This window comes from Thunnus thynnus, chromosome 1, assembly GCF_963924715.1.
Source record: "Thunnus thynnus chromosome 1, fThuThy2.1, whole genome shotgun sequence".
In the NCBI taxonomy this organism is placed as follows: domain Eukaryota; kingdom Metazoa; phylum Chordata; class Actinopteri; order Scombriformes; family Scombridae; genus Thunnus; species Thunnus thynnus.
In genome coordinates, this window is record NC_089517.1 from 21,539,441 (window position 1) to 21,560,698 (window position 21,258).

General features: G+C 39.1%; 1 protein-coding gene across 2 annotated transcripts; it reads right to left on the reverse strand.

Annotated features, from left to right (window-relative positions):
• Positions 1-263: 263 nt before the first annotated feature.
• kif7 (kinesin family member 7) lies at positions 264-12,953 on the reverse strand. Of its 2 annotated transcripts, none has more exons than XM_067590703.1 (20): positions 12,832-12,953; positions 10,155-10,547; positions 9,699-9,896; positions 9,146-9,545; positions 8,694-9,041; positions 7,658-7,850; positions 7,363-7,530; positions 6,967-7,125; positions 6,481-6,626; positions 6,212-6,333; positions 5,624-5,779; positions 5,317-5,522; positions 4,926-5,123; positions 4,304-4,429; positions 3,898-4,074; positions 3,595-3,810; positions 2,760-2,966; positions 2,468-2,666; positions 2,035-2,196; positions 264-1,013 (listed from the first exon to the last, which is right to left on the reverse strand). In XM_067590703.1, the coding sequence occupies exons 2-20, from the start codon at positions 10,483-10,485 to the stop codon at positions 619-621; spliced, it is 4,107 nt and encodes a 1,368-aa protein (XP_067446804.1). In that variant the 5' UTR covers positions 10,486-10,547; positions 12,832-12,953; the 3' UTR covers positions 264-618. The 2 variants fall into 2 exon arrangements, with proteins under 2 accessions (XP_067446804.1, XP_067446813.1); XM_067590712.1 differs by having other exon boundaries at positions 12,737-12,953.
• Positions 12,954-21,258: the final 8,305 nt, after the last annotated feature.

Consider the following 21,258-nt stretch of genomic DNA (forward strand, 5'->3'; position numbering starts at 1 on the left):
ATTAAGGATGTTTACAACAGATGTTTTTGATGCTACAGGTGGTAATACTGATCATTTTCAGATGAAAAGTTACAAGCTTAAAATGACCATAGTATTAGCTTTTAGATGCTGTTTGACAAGCTTTCATGCCTTGTCTACATCAGCTGTGATAATATCCAACCAACCATCAGCAGAAATACTTTCTTGATATGTGTTGTAAGACAGTTGTAAATTTGTATTTAAGATAAAAACATACTGTAGATATGAATGAACACAGATGAGTGTAGAAGGCAAAAACATTTTAATATAAAATATTGTAGAAGGTCAAAAGACTACATGATTAGAAAGCAAGAACCTCATTTTATAATAATGCAAATGATTCATGTCTTATTGACTTTCACGTTTGGGACCATTTACCTTCTACATTTATTACTGTATGAAATGGAAACAAACTTTACTTTAGTGAAAGTATTTTGTATAAAAATCAGTGGGTGTCCTTGTTCATTACAAAAAAACTTTATATACAAGCACAAGAAAAGAAAAACAAAAACTAAAAATGGATTACACGACAAAGACATTTTTGAAACCACAGAGAAAAACTATGTAAAAGTTTTTCCGTAACATTAACTACATTTATTTTCAGACAGGATTCTTCCGCACATCAATTAATGCGTTGTTTGAAATCAGTGGTCCGATGTTGAGGCTGGAGCGGCGGGACTCTCTGCGAGATTTAACCACAGGCAGGGATGTCGGCCCACCCCAGGACCCCATCCCTGTTTGAATGACACGGTTAACAGGAACGTCCCCAGTCGCTCCAAGCCACAGCTCCTCCATGACAGCAGGTTCCTCTGTGGGGAGAGAAGAGCGTCGCCACGTGGATGGGAGAGGGGTGTTCACCAGCTCTCGCATTTCCTCCCTGGACCTTGGAGGTTTGTCAGGCTGTGCCGCCCCTCTGCCTCCTTGGCTGTCCTCAGAGCAGCGGCTCAGCTTCTCCGTACTGCCGACGCCTACTGATTTACCATCAGACTGCACGACTGAAAGACGACACATCACGTGACTTTAGATAATAGATTCTGAACAGTAATTACTACCCAACAGAGTTGAGTGCTACGTCTTATTAAATATCAAAATAAACAGCTGGATAGAAATTAAAAGAAAGATAATGTTAGATAACCTATTCTATTGACAATAAAAATCTGAACAGAAAAGTAAAGGTGGATCCAGACTCAGATATTTCTTGATCTAATCAGAATTAGTTACAGTTTTTTTTTAGATTAAGCTGCAGGAAAATAGTTCTTAGAGGAATTAAGGTACACATTTACTTTATATTACATTACATCCATATGGCAGACACTTTTGTCTAAAGCGACTTAGCACACACAGTATGTCATTACTATAAAGTCGATAGTCCCATCTGCTGGAGTTTGGGTGGAGCAGTTTAGCTCAGCCTCAAACAAAATAGTACAAGGAATGTTCAAGACAGAGTAATTAAAAGGTCAGAAACTAACTGCAGCACATTTCCCCACTTTGGAAAATTATACCAATAGGGGATTATAAAATGACTGTGAGTTTGAAATGTCTTTTCTGTATGTGACGAGACAACAACAACAACACAGGCTCATCACAATGTTCTTTGTAATTTACTGCTGCCTGACAGGGAAAATTCAAAACATGCTCAGAGATGAACTACTGCCCAGGAATTTAAATTGGACGTACTGTGTGTTCCTGCAGATGAAATCCTGTGATTGATGCATCACAAAATATGTTAAAGAGGCAATAGTAATAGCATAGTGCTGTTGTCAATGTGGCACAAAATGCAGGAGGAGAATGGAGATACAGTAGTTCCTGGGAATATGTGTAATGATCTTAGAAAAGTGGATTTGCCTGAAGATATTTGGAGGGATATTTGCACTTTAAGTCATTTTATATGGCAAAAAGTTAAATATGACTTGACTTGTATATTTAAAGCCCTCTTTCTTCAAGATGTGAACACAATGATTATCATAAGCATAAATATGAAAAAGAAAGATCACTTTGATCTAATAATACATTTACCTTTAGCATACTCCTTTGGCTGGGTGACTGGACCACAGAACTCCCTCAGTTTGTTGCTTAGGTCCAGATTTGCCGCCTTGTAGTGGTTTAACTCCTTGCTGAGGTTATGAATCCATCCCTCATACTGCCGCAACCGTCCTGCCAGGCCCTCATCTATTTGCTCTGGAGGGAGAAGAAGCCATACACATAAAGACATGCAAATACTACCAATTTTAATGGCCGACTGTGGAAAAAATATAAAAATGTAAAAGATATGTTGGCAGAAATCAGTCAATACCTTCACTTGCCCTCTATTTACAGAATACATTTTTAAACACCAAACAAGTGAATACCTCCTATATAGGAATTCCTCCTATTCATAAACACATGCATGCAACTTCTTTTAGCAAGAGATATTGAACTGATTTTTGTAACTGGTCCATGAAACACACACCTCGGCACTGCTGCAGTAAGAGCTGCACACTCCTTTCATGTTCCTTCTGCTGTTGTGTGAGCCTGCGATCTGTGTCGAGTTGTGTGCGATCAAGAGCGTTTTCCAGCCACTGCACCAGCCTCTGCTGCTCATCTAGTTGCATTTCCAGCTCAGCAAGGGCAAGTTGTAGCTTACGCTCTTCCTCACGCAGAGACACCACCTACAGAAAACATTCATATTAACACTTTTCAACATACATATTGGTAAGAAGACAGTAAATAAAACTGAATCTCAGGCTGTGGATAGCACGTACCTTGTCGAAGTACTTGCACAGCAGAGCTCTGGTCTCGGAGGCAGACAGGTAGCTGAGTTTGGCCATGAGATTCATCTCCCACTGTGAGAGCATGCTGGCAGAAGCCCTCAGCTGCCTCTGTCTCTGAGTGATAGCCTCATTCTTGTACTCAATAGCTGCATCCAGAGCCTCAATCGCCTCGTCCAGCTGGAAAAGGGTTCGCTCCTCCTAGTGACATCAGAAAGAACAGACGGGGGTTATGATGATCAATCCCAAACAGGTCACGTCATAGAAATCCTGAATTCAAAAACTCCAGTAGATATGGATGTCTCATGCAAAAAGACGAACACAAACTTGATTTATCAGGAGACAACAGTTACATATCAAAGTGAAATGCCACATCAAGTCTGAAGGAGAGTTGTCTGCATGCCTAGTTAAACCTCTCAGCCCGTCTAGATAAGGATTCCTGCATAGCAGACAGCCTTGGCCCAAGTCACAACACGTAGAACCCTTGCCATACTTTAACGTCCACTCCCCCTGGCAACAGCCTTGTGGAGAGACTGAGAGAGATTTGACCCAAGAAAGGACAGCTGGTCTGCCTTTTCTCTGTCTGTTTAATTTTCATAACCCTATGTATAAAAATTCTTTCACAGTTTATATTACATCTTCCGGTGAGGACTAGTCAGTGCTTGCCACATGTTTGCTAGTCAGCATTCCTGCTTTTGCAATGTGACCACTCAATACGTGTTTAAATATTTGTATAATTCTCTGCCAAGCAATTAAAATGTCATCAGCTGTCAGTGCTATGAAAACACATTATTTATTTCATTGCATGAACCCCAGAGTAGAGTCTGACCTCTGGCGAGAGCAGGTTTCCCTGCCGCAACTTATCGTCCAGCTCCACTCTTTGTTTAAGCAGTGAATCTTTCTCTTGACGCAGGTTGGAGATTTCTTGGCGAATCTGTTGGGAGTCCTGAGCACTGCTGCTGCGAAGGAGACCGTTCCTCTCACTCAGCTCTTGCTCAAGTGATTCGATACGCCCCGTTAGCATCATCAGATCTTTACTAAGGGCCTGGAGGAAAGATGAACCAACAAAAAAAATGTCAGAATTTGCTTATTTACTATGCCATTGAACTGAGTTGTTTGTGTTTGCTAGTACCTGACTGGAGCGGAGTCTCTTAGTCTCCAGTCCGCTGCGTTCCTGTAGCAGGGCTTCTTTCTTGGCTAGGATTTCCTCTCGTTTAGTGAGCTCTCCTTCCAGATCTTCCAGCCCTCTCCTCTGTTCCAGCACACGCTCCATCTCCTCGTCCAGCCAGCGTTTCTGTTCCTCAATCTTCTGCTCACAGGAAGACAAAAACACAGATAAACATCCAACACACAAAAACAGAGTGGAACAGTCAGAATGGAGTATTCAATTTAAACCACCACCACAGGTGGTATGCATATATTGCAATTTATTTCAATTCCACTCATCCATATCCAAATTACTCTTATTGAGGTACAGCATATGTTACAGTAACAGATAAAACAAAATGACTGCATTGAGAACTGGTTATTTTCCCCACCTGTTGTTCTTCCAATGAGATGACAGAGCCGTTACTGCCACTGCGTCTCTGCCTCTGGAAGGCAGCGATCTCCTCAGTCTTGATCTTCAGGATCTTTTGCTGCTGCTCATTCTTTATCTCAAGTTCCTGCAGAAGATATGAAAGGTGGAGAAGATGAAGGTGGATTACAGGACAAGTTCAGAAGGAAACTACATCTATCAACAGTAAACAAATGCATTTACCACTCAACAGAGAAAACTATAGTTAATTCATTCATTCAGCCTATTCAAAGTTGGACATTTGTTGTTCCGCATGTGATAAAATGAGACCAGTTTGGTTGTAAATTTACTCATTCAGAAGAAGAAGCAATGATTATAACCAGAGACCTCTGATATAAATTCATAGTGAAACTCATATGGGATTACGGTCTGTCCCATCACCACTAATACATTTCCCATTTGATTAATTGCTACATGAGTGTCAAAAAGATTGATTCTCTACTAAAAATGCGGTGACAGGTGTGATTATTGATTTCCATTTGTTCAATGAAAGTTGAAGTAATGAAGTTGATGACTGATGTGACTCTGCTGGATTGACCTTAAGTTATAGGAATAATGGGACCACAAGTTCTCCTAATGGATACCTTGACTCTGTGAGTTCGTCGTTGCATCTCGGTCTCCAGACGTCGTTTCTGCTGACTTTCCTGACGCAGCCGCCTTTGCAGCTGCTCCTGCTGCTGCCTCATGGACCAAACACTGCGCTCCAGCTCTAAAACACGGCGTTCACTCTGAGCGGGCAGATTAGCTAGACGAGCAGTATCCCTCTGACGCTGACTGAGAACCTAATAAACAAACAAAAACCTTTTCCCATTCAGAAGTTCATAGGTACAGGTCCAAAGAGCTAATGTATAAGAATATAGAATCAGGTCTTTTGTTAATTACATATCAGGGAAAGTCATCAAACAAGAACACAACTCATATATGTGCTTGTATATGTGCTTTTATGGCAGAAATACAGAAGTGTGACAGTCGAACCTGAACTTTGCTCTGAGCAGCAGCGATCTTTCTGCGACATTCCTGTGCTCTGGTCCTGTCTGTCGCACTGATCTCTCTCTCCTGCCTCTCCAGATCCTGCAGCTGCCGTTGGGCCTCCTGCAGCTCCTGTCGCGCCTGCACAGCTTCATTCTCCAGGGCTGTGATCTTATGGCTGTACTGTTTGTTCAGGGCCTGAGCATCCTTACCTAGAAAACCACACACACACACAATAGATGTACAAAAACATAAAAGAAACCCTCTAACTCTAACTAAGCACTTCTACTGAGCGGGATATTTGAATGCCTACCTGTTTTGACCAGCTCCTTGATGAGTTCTTCTTTGATGCGGATGGTGACAGACAGTTCTCTAATTTTCTGCTGTGCCTGAAGAAGACCCCACTCAGAAACGCCTTCAAAACCTTTCATACTTTCACGTACAGATGTCTCTCCAGCACTGGAGTTGGCTGCACAGAGATTGGAGAGTAATATGAGGGGTCAGCAGAGTGGTGTAATGAAGGGGGCAGTGGTTCAAGGCGATAGCCCATATTTAAGTTCTCTTGTGAGATTTTCCTGAAGTACCCAACACAGATGAGCACGCCCTGTTTGGGTCTCACCCTCCACTTGAGCATAGATTGGGTGTAATCTGAACCTCTGACCATAGAGCAGAGACCATATTAACAAACAGAGGCTACATTTTGTGGATGCGTAAATGGCATTTGTGCGCAAAGAATGTCAACAGTGACGTTACGCAAATAGAAAGAAACACTGAGTATCTGAGTACAGACACAATAAAAATCCAGTGGATCATTTTATTTTGATTTGGCTTCACCCTCAGTGCTCCATCAAATCTGTTATAAACACATACAGAAGGTGCATCTGAGGCAGCTTAGACTTACATGCTTTTCTGGCTAAACTGGGGTGCTGGTCTGGCTCAAGCAGCTGAGACATGAGCACTTTACCACCAGCTGCTAGTCCTCCTGAGAGCATGTCCCTCTTGGTCCAGGTCAAGTTCACCAGCCTGAGAAAAGCATAGGCATTATATTCTATACATTTCATATGTAACACGAGCACAGGAGCAATGAGATGAACGCTGTTGGTGAATGATCAGTCTGTACTGTTTTCAATTTATAGTGTAAACTGCAAGCTATGATTCCTACAAACATACCTGCGTCTCTCCCGGAGGAGGTTGGAGTGACTGCCCTCTTCTTCTGTGTCCTGCGTTTCTGCTCCTCCAAGGATCTCCTGCTCCTCATGGAGGTCGACATCCTGATCACCACAGGGTGCATTAACAAGATATCCCACTGGACTGACCTGTAACCACAAACAAGCCTACTTTGGTATTTTCTGGTGAACAAAATTTAAGAGATACATTTATATAATATTGTACTTTATGTTAAACTGGAAGTTATAATCACTATATATATATCGAGAGTCAGGTTTAATACGTTTAGTTAATATCAAAGCCTTGCAAACTGATAATATAAGGCTGCATCTGGTGTCGTGGCTCTACAGGCCATAATCAGCACGCACCTACAATTCCTACCACTGAAAACCTTTTAAAGTGCTGATTCCTCTTGGGAGGACACACTTGAATCACTGCTTTAGTCCATATGACATCACAGGCAGAGAAACTAGCTCTGCTGATGGTTACCTGTCTGTGTGAGCCTCCATTTTGGCTGTGTTGCATGGAGCCCATAGGAGCAGTGTGTGGCCGTGGTCTCAGATTAAGGCCCAGGCCCAGCAGCCCTGGAGTAGACAGCAGGCACTGCAGCTCCGCTATCAGGTCCTGTTGCTCCTGCAGCTTATCACTCTGAAAGAGAAAACCAATCAAATTATATCCTAACTATTATCAAGGTGAGAATAAGGACTGTAACAAACTCCTAGTAACAACAACAGAATTTATAAAACTGGACCTGGACTTGGACCATATTACATCAGGACTGCTGTGACTCTGCTGATGAAATATCAATAAACGCGGCAGGTCGTGACTTAACTGTGACACACCACACTAATGGAAAAACAATATTAGAATTCCCCTGAGTCTGACCTGCTGCTTGTATTGCTCCATAGCGTCCTCCAGAGCCGCTAAGAAGTCTGTGTTCTCGCTCTCTAACCGCTGGATCTGGGCTTGAAGCTGGACAATACTGTCCTCTTTCTCTCCATCTTTCTCACTTTCATGCTCATGGCTCCACCTCTCCTCCACAGCCTCTGGATCCTGGGTAAAAAAAACAACAACAACAACAAAAAAAATCACATTTACAGACATATCAGTACTGGATCCCTAAATTCACAACATTTTACTAAACCGATTTTAATGTTATTTGTGAGAGTGAGAGATATACCTGGTTGCTTACAGAAGGTCTTCCCCTCCTTAATGCAACACTGTCCTCAGTAGAGCTGTTCTCGATACCGCTGTCTGGTCCAGAAGCAGTGGTCAGCCCACTCCGTTCCTCCTCCACTGAACACAGCCACTCCTTTACTCTCAGGCTCTGCTCTGCAGTCAGTGCCCCTTCACTCTGCAGCTCCCGCAGCAACCTGTGATATTTCAGCCATATACAATCACTAATTCTTCTTTAATGTATAAAAATGTGAGAAAAACATATTTCACACTGAGGACAATTGTGGAGTGATTCAGCCAGAGAGACACTCACTTCAGTGAAGTCTGATACAGCTGATTCTGCTTTATGCCTCAAAGCAAACAACCTCAATTACTGTCCCTAAAGTGTGTCATGGATTTCTTTGAGCTCTGCAAACTAACAAACCAGTGTAACCAGACGCCTTTCCAAAAGAGAACTGCTCCCTTCTGAAAATCAAAAATTAAGTTGCAGATTGTTTAAAAAAAAACAAAAAACAAAAAAACACTGGCCATGTCAACTGCAATTCAGGAATCTGTCAGTGGGAAGGTATGGCTCTTTTATTTGGTTTTAATATTTTTTTGGACAACAATAGAGTTGTGTAAACTCTATTGGGCTCTAGATAATGTTTGTAAATTCTTTGTGGGTTTTGATTTCTTTAGGGATTTGTAAAAATCATACCAGTGCTATTTGAACTTCCTCTGGTTCACTTTAAAATATGGCATCCATTTGGCTCACTTGGAATTAGGACAGTTTTTATCATGGTTTGAGGTTTGCATGCATAAATATGAAGTGTTGATGACAAAGGGACAGAAAGAAGATTGACTGTGTGCCACCAAGTAGAACAATGAAATGCCATATTTTAATATCCTAACTTTGTCTTATATATGAACATTAATTCACAAATAACAGTACTACTCAACGGCCAAGGAAATGCAGCACACATGCTAAATAAGTTAAGATAAAAAAGCACAGATTAAATCATGCAGACTAAATTCAACTTAATAAATTAATATGCTTTAACCTGTATGCAGTGTCTGTGCAAGTCCTATAATGGGCACTCTGGGCTTGCAGTCTGCTGATTTCTCCCTCGCCAAGTCGAGGTCTCCTGTTTGGATCAGCATGAGCAATGATGCGGGTCTCTGAACGCTGGCGGTTTTCGAGGGCTCTACGAAGGGCCTTGATTTGCTGCTCCAGCCCTTCCACCCGATCTGGCTCTCGCTTGCAGTTGACTGTCGCCCGGTTTTGAATGTTTCGGGCCCGTGTGGCATAGTTTAGTGTATTTAGACTCTCATCAAAGTCTGAGGAAGATGGGCTGATGCAGGCAATCATCAGTGTTTTGGAATTTCCTCCTAAAGAGTCTTTTAGGATCCTAAGTGAAACAGGAATAATAAAAATTAAATCAAACTGATATTCTATACCAATTTCTGTTGAAATAGTATACTAAAATATTTTGTCAACTTATTAAAAATGTACCTTGTGATTTTAGAATCTCTGTATGGTATGTGAGAGCCTTTCCTCTTGGGGTCTCCCAGTGCCCCTATAACATTTCCCAGCGCCAGAAGACCGCTGTTAATCTGGATGCTTTCTTTCAGTCTCTCTCCAGTGTTGCCTGTCCTTAAGATGCGCTCTGATCCTGCCAGATCCACAAAGTGGAACTTGGAAGACAACATTTGTGGTCCAGCACTTGTAGCAGTCCCGTAAAGGCGTGAACTTCCCCGACGCTGATCCATGTACAAGGTAAAAATGGTGTGAGACCGGCTTGAGTTTGGATTCATCTGGGTTGCACCAGTGTGCCTCGCTGTGTTTCCTGATTCTAGTAAACTCAGCACCTCATCGAGACCCTCCACTTCGCACTCCTTTACACCACACAAAACTAGGAAGTCACATACAAAATGTAACATGTAAATAATCATATAAAAAACCCATTAAATACAGAGTCATAATTCATATTACAAACACAAAATATGCTTACAGATAATATTTAATAAATATGTAATGGCAAAATGAAGAGATTGATATTTCATACCGATGTTGCCCTTATCCTCCCGGATGTGGATGTCCTTGCTTGCTGTCTCCACCTCCAGTAAGTCCTTGAATTCCTCTTTGTAGACCTCCAAATAGGAGACTCGGACTGAGAAGTCTGTGAGGTCATTTTCATCTAGCAGCTTGAAGACATCTGCAACAGCTCTGGGGATGATACCCTGCTCCTCATCTCTGAACGAACCTACAAAACACACATTAAACACACATAATTTCATGCAGCGGTTTTAGTTTTAGGTAAAACTTGATTAGAGCACAGTCCATACTTTGTTTGACAACTGATGATACTTTCTTTCCAGTCCTTTCCTCTTTTTGAATGGTGTTATAGTGGTGGTAGTGGTAGTAAAAGGCTACTTGAGCCTAGTTCATATTAATACAGAATAAATTGGGCTAACAACAAGTGAAGTGGACAATGCAAGAAACGATAAAATAACTAACTTACAAATATTAGCTTCTCCAATGGTGTAAGTCTTGCCTGAGCCCGTCTGACCATAGGCAAAGACTGTAGCATTGAAACCCTGGAAGAAGGCATCTATGAGTGGCTGGACAGACACAGAATAAACTTCCTCCTGACAGCAGGTTTCTTCAAATACAAAGTCACAAAGGAAGTGTCGGTCATGGCCCAGAGTAACCCGACAAAGTTCAGAGTCCACAGTGATGCAGCTCTCGTGGCAGTGCAGGAGCTCTTTAGGCAGCAGAGGACGCACTCGAACAGCTACTTGCACCGCAGAATAATCCCCTTTGCCCTGGCCACCAGGCAATTTGGGAGACATTTCTGCTACTCCGTTGGAGCTCTTCCGTGTTCCTCCGCTATGTATGGATCATCTTTGGGCCACTAGAAGGGAAAGAAGAGAGAAAGAAGATTTTTTTTAGTGCATCGAGTCATCTGGCTGAAGGATACAATAACGCCGAGAGTGAACGGTGTATGAACGGTATTGCAAAATCTCAGACAAACAACAAATTATATCATCTCACAGTATATATTATGATATCGTTCTCCCTTAAGCTACAATATATAATGTTTCACCTTGCCATTGTTTCTCTCAGTTGAGCATGTTTACACTTTTAAGGGCTTTTTGCAAGCAAATTTAGACTTAAAGCAGGTTGTCTATGTGTTCCTTTTTTTCTGCCAAGCACAAAGCATAGGTACTGTTAAAAACATAAATACTAGACAACAGCTGTCAGAAATAAAAGGTTTTAATATTTATCATGTTAATGCCGTATACATTTAAATTATATTAAGCTAGACACATGCATAAGCTAGGCTACATCTCAGATATACTTTAAAAATATGAACAAACTTTTAGTTCATATTTGACAAAAAAGGGTCTCAAGTAATAGGTTGGTAAATGTAACATGTCTCCATTTTTTCCACATTATTCAGAGAAATAGCAGTGCTTCTCTAGTTGTACATTAAAGGATAGGTTCAGAATTTTTATTCTTAAAACAACAGTCAGGTGTCCATATGAACACTGAAAGAGGTTTTCCTCGCTGTAATCATTCCTCCCCTTCACACTGGCTGTTAAAATATCCCCTTCAAATGCGCTTTCAATGTAAGTGATGGTGGGCCAAAATCCAGTTAAGTTAAATTTCACAGTCATTTTGTGAAATAAAAAGCATTTAAAAGTTTAGGTGAAGCTCCAATGACGAGTCAGCAGTCTGAGTTAGTCATATCAAGTGGATATCTGACACATTTACAGTCTTTTTAGCATCAAATTCCCTCTTTGTGTTTCCTAGGACAGTGTTTCCCTGTTGAGCTGCAGTGGAAGTGTAGCAACAAAAAGAAGGACTTTGGCACTAAAAAGACTGTAAAGTTGAAACTTTTAAATAGGGATGCACTGATCCAGCTTTTTCAGTTCCAATAGCTGGGCTTTGGGTATTGGCCAATACTGAGTACCGATCCAATACTGGTGTTCAATTAATAAGCTGTATGCCCAACTATGTGGAAGAGACTGGGATCATTCTTTTATGTGTAAGGCAAAAACAGGCTTGACTTAAACACTGTTTTCCTAACTTTGTAAAACAAAATGTGACAAATAAATACATAGATATAAATTTTCTGAATAGTTATATATCAAAATAATGGTATCAGCCCATTGTCACTAATACCCAGTCCAGCTATTTAATATCAGTATTGGTAAATCTCTGCTTTTAAATACATTTGTGCACAGAAGGAGGCTTGTGGATTTTTAAACCCCATCATCACTTACATTGTAGGCGTGTTATGAAGGGATCTTCTAATGGTCAGTATGAACAGGAGGACTGATTATGGCATGAAAAACATGTTTCAATGTTTATTTGGGCACCTGACTGTTGTTTTAAGACAGACTAAGCCTTTAAGATTTGAAAAATGGTAAACCCGTCCTTTAATAAACTCTCGTCGTCTTCTGCCCAAAGTTATTTTCATGTTACAATCACAGTTCCCCACTAAAGTTACTCCAGTTGGCTATAACTGGATTTAGGATCTAACTTCTCATCAAATATGAAGTTTTAGACCTGTAGTTAAAGTTGGTGTTAACGCTAACCTAACTGTTACTGCTTTAGCGTAAACTGTTGACATCACTTTTGTCTGTAAAGTTACCGTTAACTTAAATTAGTTAACACAGTTAGATCGACTTCGTTTAAGTTATTTAACTCGATCAACACGATGCTCCTTCTTCTTCAAGTAAACTGGTTGGTTTTGAGCAAGTAAGCTACGTTTTCATTCATGATAGCACTTTAAAAACACGGTGATGTTTCTACGCTAGTTAACGTTACGTTGACCAAGTTGGGCACCGTTAGAACTGTTAAACATTCATAGTAACTTAGCTAAACGTGTTCGGGTACCGTTTATCCATGAAAAAAACCCTCGTACGTGTGCTTTTTTCTAAGAATGCTGTAATGTCAAATAGCTTCCCAAAGTTTTACACGCTAGTGGAGTTGCCTGTTTCCCAGATAACCTTAGCTAAGCTAAAGTTAGCGAGTTAGCCACCAGCAGTCCGAACAACAAAACCAAAACATGAGGATGAAGCTGGATCTCTCTACCTGGGATTTATACTACATTATCCTGTAAGAAACGGGTCGCGTTAAACAGCAGGCGTTGATTAGGTGAGTCCTTGTAAACACTTAACTTCACCTACTTTGATGTTGTAGAAATTACACCATGGATTGAGGATAACGCTGGAGGTTTTTTTTTTTTTTTTTGGAGAATGGAAGTTTAGGGGCAGTCCAGAGGAGGAGCCCGAAAGTTTGGGCTGAATTTTGGGTTTGGCCTCTTGAACGCATCATGACAAGTAAAACCTAAAACCAGTGGTGGGAAGTAACCAAGTACATTCACTCAAATACTGTACTTAAGTACAGTTTTGAGTTACTTGTACTTTACTGGAGTATTTCCATTTGATGCTACTTTATTCTTCCACTCCACTACATTTCAGAGGGAGATATTGTAATTTCTACACTGCATTTGACAACTTTAGTTGCTTTTCAGATGAAGATTTGACACGAAATAACATAAAAATAAGCTTATAAATCACACTGCATCATTAAAGATTAAACCAGTGGTTTAAAATGTTTGGCTTGTGGCCCTTTATAAAGAATCAGAGTGTATTTGTGTCTCTTTGTCATGTTTCAGATGTCTCTGAGTTGTTTGCAGTTCCACCAGAGAGACATTTCCCCTTACATAACTGTTATAATAACTGTTCAAGGCCAAAAGTAAAAAAAAAAAAAATGCAAAGATTAAAGAAAAGAAAACAATAGTAGTCCAAATTGATGTAGCAGAACTTTTCTAATCTATCATCTCACCACCCCTCACATTTATCTGTGACCCTCACAGAGTATTTCAAACTGGCTCCACCTCGAGCAGCTGCAACTGACTCATCAGTATTAATGTACTTTCTTCAATATATGTAAAATATTACAACCTGATTTTCTGCAAAACAAGTACTTTTACTTTAATACTTTAAGTACATTTTGCTGCTAATACTTTTACTTGAGTAGGATTTTAAATGCAAGACTTTTGTAATGGAGTATTTTTACACTGTGGTATTGCTACTTTTACTTAAGTAAAAGATCTGAATACTTCTTCCACCACTGACTACAAAAGCACCTCAATAATACGTATATAAACATACATATAATAACATGTGTATCTTTATCAACAGCCAAATTGATGAAAATTTTAGATTATTTTGTAAACATGTAGTGTTTGGAATACTAGAACAGTGGTTCTTAAAGTGGGGTCCAGGGACCCTCAGGGGTCCTTGAGAGGGTCCCAGGGGGTCCCCAGTAAAAAGGGGAATAATTTATGTTCACTATAATTCCATCCATAAGTAACACAATGACAGAATTTATGACTATTTTGGTCATGGGTTTCATACCCTTTCTGTAATAAAACATCTAAAAGCAAAAATCATATCAGATGGGGGTCTGCGGTCTAATTTGTGTTAATTTAGTGGTCCTTGACATGAAAAGATGCACTTTACTACAAGATACTATAACTCTATATTGAATTACCAGCTATATATTGTAAATCTTTTAATTTTATCAGCTACATTTCATATTCATAAAATCAAACTTACAGGTAAAAAGTCTAACTTCTTGGTTTTCACAAAGGAGGTCAAACAGTTTATTGATTCAGTTGGATTTTCTTTGAATCCAAAGGCTGTAATAACTATGAATGCCTGTTTTTTGTTTAAAATCTCTACATGAACTGTAACTCCCCCTAGCTCCGTGTTAGTTTGTTTTTGTATTTTTTTAGTTTTTAGTTTTAGTTTAGTTTTATGTATATGATCATTTGTGGAAGAGGAACTTGTAACTGTTTATCAGAAGAAAAAAAGTACCTCAATAGTTTTATTATAATATTGTATATGACTAAAATCTTAATTAGTGTCATTTTAAGTGAAATCATTTTTTTTTTTGCCTGTTCTTATTTTAACAGCATAACTTTTTTTGTTTGACAGTTAATCTTATCAAAGCTGTGTCTTCAATAAATTTACTTGACAAAGCACATTTTAAACATTAAGACAATGAGGTTTAGAGGCCAGTTTCTTGGATGAAAGTTGTACAATTTTATTCAATACTGCAGCAGAATTTAACATAGAACTGAGATTTATTGGTCACATAATAAACAATGTGAACAAATGTGCTGGGGGAATATTTAATAACTTTTGAAACATAACATGTAATTGAATCTTATGAAACACAGAGCTAAAACCATAATACAGTATTCTAACAGAATGAGCACCACTTACACATTTGAAGTGGAGTAAATGTTCTTTAATGGCTCCTATATATAACCAGTTTGTCAGAACTAAATGTGTGCATCCATAAACGGCATCTGGGATCTCATAAACCTTCACTACATCGGATGTAAGAGCCGCTGCTCTGAAATCATTCATACATGCTACAGCCCTCTTAGCTACTTGTATACAGGATATCCTTCCAAATATCAAGTAATGTGTTATGGGTTTGTTTGTTTATTGATTTGCACAGTATTGAAATAGAAGATAAAATATAAAAAATCAAGTAAAAATTAAAAACACTAGGAAATATTCATACAATCATGAGAGATGTGCTGGCAGAGCCAAAAAGCCAAAAGGCTTATTGTGTGGATCCCCTAGAAGAGTATTAAATTTCATCATCACAACAACATCATATTTTAGGGGCAAAATATCTACAATCAACAAGTGTTATGAGTAAAACATTAATTCAAAATGGAAAATACCAAACAACTGAAACACACAAGATTAAAAACAGCAACTTATCAGGTGCTGTTTTTTCAGATTTCAGTTCATATTATTCCCAGTATCTATTGTCAGGTTTTCATTTTCAGTTTCTCTGGGTTTACTGTTTTTAATACTGAACATCAATATGTAACTGTGACCATAGAAACACAGATGTCTCTAGAAGAAGTATGTCAAAGGCCACTGACCTTCTGTTGCAACCGCACAGTAAGTTCAGTTGCCTTTAGCAGACTATTTCTACTGTAGATGTCCTCAACCTGGATAACTGACAACACTTGAGAGATTATGACAGCATCCACTCTCATCATTCCCACCTTCAATACTTAGGTAGCTTAATATTTAGGTTCTGACATAAATTTTTCATCCTTAAACTCATTACAAACATTTGGGCAATAATCAACTGTTAAATATGATAAAACTGCATGTTCACAATTTGTGGCTGCAAACAAATTCATTTCTGAGACATTTTCATCTTAGAAATATATATTTTGACACTTCTTTCACAGGTTAAGTTCTTTATTCTTCACAAAGACGCAGCAGTATTATTTCTGTTATAATGGCAAAATAACTGAGGTTAATAACAAGAACTTTTAATGAATATTAGCAACATAGTAAGTCAGTCTATGTTCAAGAAGCAGTCCCTTGTGTAAGTATCCATGCAAAGTTTCCAGCGTGTTATTTACTGAGTTGTACATTTTGAATATTAAGGCAGACTGTGGTTTGTTGTCTGAGTGTATTTACAACAACAAAACCAGTAGTCTTCCAAAGCATTCAAAACAATAGGATTGATGTTAGCTCTTTTAAAACATTGTTTCATCCCTTGGAAAAGAGAAAAAAGGAACAAAATGTTAACACAGTAATAATTCATTTGATTATGTAACATCATTCCTCTCAGCATAACACAAAACACACAAAAAGTCAAACTCATTCATTGAACTTATACAACTGGTTTGAAATATAAGACTCAATGTCATAAGGCTCTAAATCCAGATGCCCTTTACACAGAATAGTTAGAGAGCCTCCTGCTGATATATCCTGCTGATATTTCAGTATGTTACAATCAAAATAAAACAATTTTCACATCCTACAAATAAATTGAGCAGGTCCTGCTGTCTGTTGCTGTGGTGCTGAAATCCACCTGGTCTGGACAAACCTACCTAGTAACAGAAACATGAATAAACTCAATAATTTGCAAATGACACTTTTTCATTCAGATTGATAGAATTGAAAGGCTTTGGCAAATACTATTGGTTTAAATAGTTTTTTTTATTAACTTATAGGGCTGAGCACAGATGAATGGTATATAATTTAATAAAAAGAGAGATTTCAGAGACATCTTTCAGAGTACAAAAGCTTTTTTGACTTTTGATTGTTTCCCTTGTGGAGTGCTCCTGACAAGTACCTGGAGCACAGTTATTTTAAAAATTATGTAAAATTAGGAGAAATATACATGGAATTTACAGCCCTGTTCCATAAATTAGAAAATCACTGTCTTGTAAAGCCTATGCTACCCTGTTGATCTCTCTCTCTATCTGTCACATACACACAATATTATATTTCACTTACCTATATTCAGTTTCTCTGCATTTCCTGCAGGTGTGAAATTCATTGAATAATTTTTGATTTGATCTACCTGTTCCTCTGTCTGTAGTAGCTATCTGTCAGTCATCTACTGGTGTTGTGTCCTTTATAGAAGAGCTGCTCAGTGACAAGTGACCCACCAGCAACGTCAAAGAGCCCCACATGCTGCAATACAGTATGTGGGAAATCATGTCAGTTTCAGTTACATTGTCTTGTGTAATAAATCGGTCAATTTTAATGGGTGTCAGATTGTCTGCTATTGTTTGACAGTTGGGTGTCCTTACTGATCAATGCCTTTGTTCTCTGTCATTACGTACTTTACATATATCCGTATTCAGTTTTTATGAACAAGTCAATGTTTTTTGATTAAATGCTGTCCTCATTGATGAGAGCCTGTTGCTTATAATTATTACTTTGTTTGATTCAAGTCTGATTTCTTATTTTATCACAATGTGTCACTTCTCACAAACTCTGCTAGCAACAGAGGAACTACAAAAGTTCACACCTAACTATTGATTTGCCCCTATCAATCATCACCTAACTTTTGCTTCGTGGGTGGGCATGTTCTGACACAAAGGCACGAGTACTTGTCACATACTGTACCTTCATGCTGCAGACTGTGAAACTAGAAATTGAAGCCAGACATCTGATAAAAGACACTGTTAATCAGAGTCACAGCAGGGTTCAACCATTAGGTGTCTTATTAAACTCTTGGTGTGGCTTTGTGTCATTATCAGGGCTTTGTCTAGACAGACTTACCATCCTGACAAGAGTAATAGTGTAAGGGCTGTGATGTGATCCTAAACCAAAAAGTTAAGATCTGTTGTTTGGTGTGAATTACTGCACAGCACAGTTTATTAGGCAATGATGTAATATGATAAAATATGATGAAAAATATAAAGGATTTAATCAGTGATGACAGCTATATCTATGATAACCATCAAGTAGTTCCTAAAACCATAAACAGAGATTTGATAGAAAAGTGAACAGTATTATAAGAGACTGAGGTCATCAGTCAATAAGAACACATGGTGTACATGCAATACAGTCACACAACACCCATTAAAACAGACTGATTTTCCTCTATAGCGGCATTGAGACCCATGAACAAAGGTTTCTTATTTGTGAACAGGCAACATGTTGATATTTTTAAAAAAGTCAAAATGTTTTATGCTCTCAAAATGGGCTCAAAGATAAAAATGAAAGAGCACACAACTTGTAGATTATGTTTACGGAGAGAAGAGAGTCAACCTGTTCAAAAACACTCAAACTAGACCTTCATTTACAGGTAAATATGAAGGAAAATGACATAATCATGGACATGAACGGCTCATCCTCAGGGTCTCATTGTTGGACCAAATCAGTGTTCATGCAAACAGGTCCCACAGAAAATGCTGTAAGAAAGATTTTTGGAAATGTGATTTGGTATACACATTACTGTTTTACATTCCAAGCCACAAATAAATTTGTGGCCAGCTGTTCAATAAGATTGAACAAGGTGAACATAGTAGAATCAACTCATGACAAGAAGCAAATATATCTCGCCAGCTTTCTCACTGATATGAATGAGAAGCTGTGATTTAGCTGTGACCACACCTTTCTTTGCCAGGATTGCATTTACAGCTTACACCTCAATAATTAGTTGGTTACAACTGTGTGCTCTTGTGTCTGAGTTTACCTCCAATCCCTACAGACCTTTTCACATGTTATAAAGCTTCCTCAGTAAGTCTTTTTTTTCACAGCAGACATTTTGACTTGGTATAGTAGGAAAAGTAGGCGCTTTACTTCATTGGATTTGAAATGAAAATCTGACTTTGAGGGTAAGTTAATGCTGATTCTCAACTTTTAATTTGAGAGTGTTTAAATCCAGATTAGATGAACGGTGTAGGGATTATAACATTTTGCTTTAAGCAAAGCTGAAGTAAAACCAAAACCATTAAAATATATCACTCTCCGAATACATTTTAACTGCACTATAAGCAGTTCTTCTAAATGCCTTTATAATGGCTTATCAACCTAATTTTGATAGTTAAATTTGCCAGTGACACAAGTAAAAAACATTCAACTTTTGGCACCAAAGAGCCAAAAACAGGAAGTTAGCCGTTTCTCCTCATTGCTTTGCCTGATTGTTTGCTCTCTCTTCTCCTAAATGCACCTGTAAAAGTAAATGTAACCAATTTGACATCATGCTCTCTAGTGCCATCAGTGAGTTGTGGACTAAAAATTGAACACTGTTACATACCATCTTCTGTTGTTCTGTAGTTAAAAAAACAACGATTGTAGCCTGGTCAGTTTCAGCCAACAAACTTGGTCCTTGTTACTTCTACAAAGCTGATGCAATCTTCGCTGTATGTTAAATTAAGCATCTTTGGTAAGCCTCCATTCTCAAGGATTTTCATATTCCTAGCTATAAGGCTGTCTGTTGCATCAGTTTGAAGATGACAACAGATGTTTCAAATCCCACAGTATTCCAGTTTGTGATGGTTACTATGGGCATAATTTACATTTGTGTAGACCTATTTATCCTAATTTCATCAAGTACATTACAGCATTGAAAACCAACTTATTGCTTGTGTAGTAGAATGTAGAACTTTTCATTCCAGGACCTCAAGGTCCAAGCCTAGCCTTGTCCAGGACCTGTAAATGACTGCCTGTGTCTTCTTAAAATTAAAATAGTCCAGAAAAAAAGGCAATTCAGTCAAGCTAGTCAAAACCATATGTGACTGGAAATTTTTCAGTGAAAAGCTTATGCTCTGAACTGAAAGAGATTGTTTGTTTTAATTGGGTTGCCATCAGATAGACTTTTTGTCTTATTATTATGGTAAAATTGTACAATATATGCTGCTTGATGGGCATCTCTAACCTCAATTAGTGCAACCTGTAACCTAGAGCCTGGTGTCTTATTCTTAAAATAAATTTCATGTACACCAACTGTTTGCCAGTTGCCATACTGTTTAAGTAAATAAGCAGTCCAATACATTTGCAGCTTCTGGAGAATAAATATCACTTGTGAACAGACTTTGAGTGTGCAGCACGTCTCCTCTGTGGGCAGCAGGGGGTAGTGTAACATCATAGTTTAAAAATGTACATGAAGTTTTCTTTTGCACTGACTAATTCAAGACACGGGTACAACATTAATGAACTATGTTTGACTTGACAATGATATAATATGAAATAATAGAGGAGACAGTGCAGGGAGAAACAGACAACACCAGCACTCAATTGGTGGAAGAGCAGATCAAGTGTCTAATTTAGGTACAGGTGCAATTTAGGTGTCTAACAGACTTAACATCCTGCTGACCTGAAGCACAGGGAAGTTTAGCCTCCCTTACAACTACTACTCCCTCTAACAACAACTATAGGCACTTCTGCCATGCATGTTATCCGGTCTCTCTCCCCTTCTCCTCCCTTGCAGGCCCACATTGAATGACTCTGAGCCAAAACTGAGTCCTGTCTGCACTCTCTGGAGCTCAGCAGACCAAGTCACACTCTCTTTTGTTCCATTAAACTTCAGACAAAACCAAGGTATTTCCTTTCAAAAGTAAGTACCAGTGATAACCCAACCTGCTGTCAAAGAGAGTGTGGTGGTTTCTTGTGACTCTACCGCGCACACCCAGACTGAGATCAGGATATTGATTTCAGTCCCGTACACACTGCCAGCACTCATTAGGAGAGCTTTTTATCTGTACGGTATGACTCAGCCACGTTGGAGAGAGCCATAGAGAAGGGGTGGTGGAAATGGAAGAGCGGGGATAGAAAGATGAGAAAGTGGATGTAATATGATAAGGTAGAGGTCGGGAGGAAAAGAGAGGACAGTGAGGAGTGAACAGAACAGCCAAAATACCAGACCCCAGACCAGGTGCTCCCACAGACACAGACTCTCTCAGAACCCAGATTGTGTGATTTTGTGTGGCTGTTTTGCGCCAGACTGGACCTTGCAGAAGCAAAGCAGGGAGTAAGATACAGAAAGCACAAGGAGAGTTGTAGATGAGGAGAAGAGGGTTTTATCTGGGTGCTGGATTGGTAGTTGTTGAGGCACTGACTGAACTTTGGATACTGAATCATTACTTCTAGTGAATCCCTGAGGGACAGACGAAAGGACAGCCTCCCATTCAACACTCCTTTTGCTTACTTTTCCATTAAGACAGAGATGAGAAACAGTGAGGAACAGTGAGAGGTCTATTCTGCAGTGGTAATAAAGACACCAGTTTTTAATTCAGTCTGCATCCCTCAGCCAGTGACTGA

Coding starts and splice junctions, on each gene's coding strand:
- kif7 (XM_067590703.1), bottom strand. CDS start 10,485: ATGTCTCCCAAATTGCCTGGTGGCCAGGGCAAAGGGGATTATTCTGCG. Junction 7,851..8,693: donor TGCACAGACACTGCATACAG/GTTAAAGCATAT, acceptor GAAATATCACAG/GTTGCTGCGGGAGCTGCAGA. Junction 2,967..3,594: donor GAAACCTGCTCTCGCCAGAG/GTCAGACTCTAC, acceptor TGATGTCACTAG/GAGGAGCGAACCCTTTTCCA.